The following is a 1,961-nucleotide window of genomic DNA, read 5'->3' as shown; positions in this document are numbered from 1 at the left end:
AGACAGAGTCTCTCTCTGTTGCTGTGGGTAGAGTGCTGTGGCAGCATCATAGCTCACAGCAACCATAAACTCTTGGGCTCAAGTGATCCTCCTGCCTCAGCCTCCCAAGTAGCTGGGACTATAGGCACCTGCCATATATCTAGTTAATTTTTTCTATTTTTAGTTTGGATGGGGTCTTGCTCTTAATCAGGCTGATCTTAAGCTTCTGAGCTCAAGCAATCCACCCACCTTGGCCTCCTAGAGTGCTAGCTTTACAGGCATGAGCCATCACACCCAGTCTCCAACTCCAATATCTAACACAAACTCTTCCAGATTTTCCCAAATTCTGGGCCTTTCTCAAACTCTGGCAATCCTCTCCCAGGATCCCGTAAGAACTCCCAGTACAATCCATACCCCTCCCCTAAGCATGCACAACCCCACACTTCATATCCCAAGACTGAGCTCCCAAGAATGACATAAAGATGCAGATCCACAAAGAGTCCCAGAGACAAGAGAAGTTGGAAAAAAGAGAGAGGGACACTGAGAGATTAAGATGGACAAGAGATGAGGAGACAGAAGATGCAAGAGATATCCAGAAAGATCTGGAAGCAGAGACACGGGGATCAGAGTCCCACAGCCGTGTTCTGGAGTCTTGGGTGCAAACTCATGGCCAGGGCCACCCCAGTCATGCCAATGAGAAGCCCCTATGACAAGCCTCGGCCAGAGCCACATCCACGTTGGCTGGCAATCTCGAGCATGACCCATGTGCCAGGCACTGCAGAAGGCCGCACATATACCAAGGTCACACAGCTAACTAACAACACAGGAATCTATCCCAAGTCTGTCTGATTCCAGAGCCCAAGCCTTAAACAAGAGTGCTGCCTCCCCAACCATGCGTCTCGTGCCTTTTCCGCCCCTGCCCGTGACCTCAGCCCACGATGCTTTTTTGCCAAAAGCTGAGGGTTGGGTTGGGAATGGATGTTTGGGGGAGGTAGAGAGGGAGGGAGGATGGGGACTAGGAACCAGGACAAGGGTTGGGGAATAGGGACAGGGGGTTTCTGTGGGGTGCAGAGGCTGGGGTGTTGGGGGGAAGCAGGGAAGAGGATATTAACCAAGCGCCATGCGGAAGGTCCCAGATATGGGGCTGACCTGTACATCTCCCGCCTGCTTCACCGGATCACAGACAGAGACAAGAAGGGTTACCCCAGCCCCACAGAGAAGCCCAGGCCCAACTCCAAGTTGGCAGTTCCCAGCTCCTCTGCCCCAGCCCCCCATGTGTCCCCTAGCTGGGCATTTGGACCTTGGACCTTGGGTGGGAGTAAGTGGGTTTGTTCTTTAGGCCCCTGAAGAGGGAAATTCTGAGAAGGAGAGAGAAGAAAAAGGGGATATAGGATAAGGGGGAAAGGAGGAAAGAAATGGGAGACTGGGGAAGTGGGGAGGAGGATGGAGAGGATTGGAGAAGAGAGAGATGGGAGGAAGGAAGAAGATAGAGGGGTAGGGAGGAGAGAGAGATGGGAGATGAGGGTGAGAGGGGCTGCTTTGAGGGCTGCAGGGAACATGACCAGACAGGATAGGCTCGCAGGTGAGGACAGGTCAGGTAGAAAGTCCTGAAGGGTGCTCCCTCCCTCCCTGCAAAGTGCTCCTCCCAGAACCAAGCACCCACCTTAGCCATTTTGCTTTTGTTGTCAGCAGTCAGAAAGGACATGTTGTTGATTTCATTCTGGACCACAAAATTCTGCTCCTCACGCTTGAAATTCTGGTGTGGGAGGCAGGGTTGAGAATAGTTGGGTGAGGGGAACACCTGTGGGCAGCAGCTTCTCTGTCATGGGGAGGAGGGGCAGTGTGGGGGGCACTCACGTGGGACTTGGACCAGTAGATGAAGATTTCACCCACCATCCTGAACAGCTCCTCTGCGTTGGGATTGGGCTCTGTCAGCCACTGTGCCCTGGGGTCAGGGGAAGGGCTAGTAAGGGATGGGGTGG

At 53.3% G+C, this 1,961-nt stretch overlaps 1 protein-coding gene across 2 annotated transcripts in view; it reads right to left on the bottom strand.

Annotated features, from left to right (window-relative positions):
* The window catches only part of RYR1 (ryanodine receptor 1), a 131,919-nt gene that overhangs the window by 55,774 nt on the left and 74,184 nt on the right, over positions 1-1,961 (bottom strand). Inside the window, exons 68-70 of one of the 2 annotated variants that reach the window (XM_003796154.3) lie at positions 1,837-1,924; positions 1,643-1,735; positions 1,129-1,143 (exon numbers count right to left, since the gene is read on the bottom strand). In XM_003796154.3, the coding sequence (XP_003796202.1) occupies positions 1,129-1,143; positions 1,643-1,735; positions 1,837-1,924 (196 nt within the window). The remainder of the gene's footprint in view (positions 1-1,128; positions 1,144-1,642; positions 1,736-1,836; positions 1,925-1,961) is intronic. The other variant, XM_003796155.3, reaches the window with a different exon arrangement.

Source organism: Otolemur garnettii, unplaced genomic scaffold, assembly GCF_000181295.1.
Source record: "Otolemur garnettii isolate 467f Iridium unplaced genomic scaffold, OtoGar3 scaffold00100, whole genome shotgun sequence".
Lineage (NCBI taxonomy): Eukaryota > Metazoa > Chordata > Mammalia > Primates > Galagidae > Otolemur > Otolemur garnettii.
The sequence above is the reverse complement of the archived record's forward strand: the minus strand, read 5'-3'. Positions and strand labels throughout refer to the sequence as shown.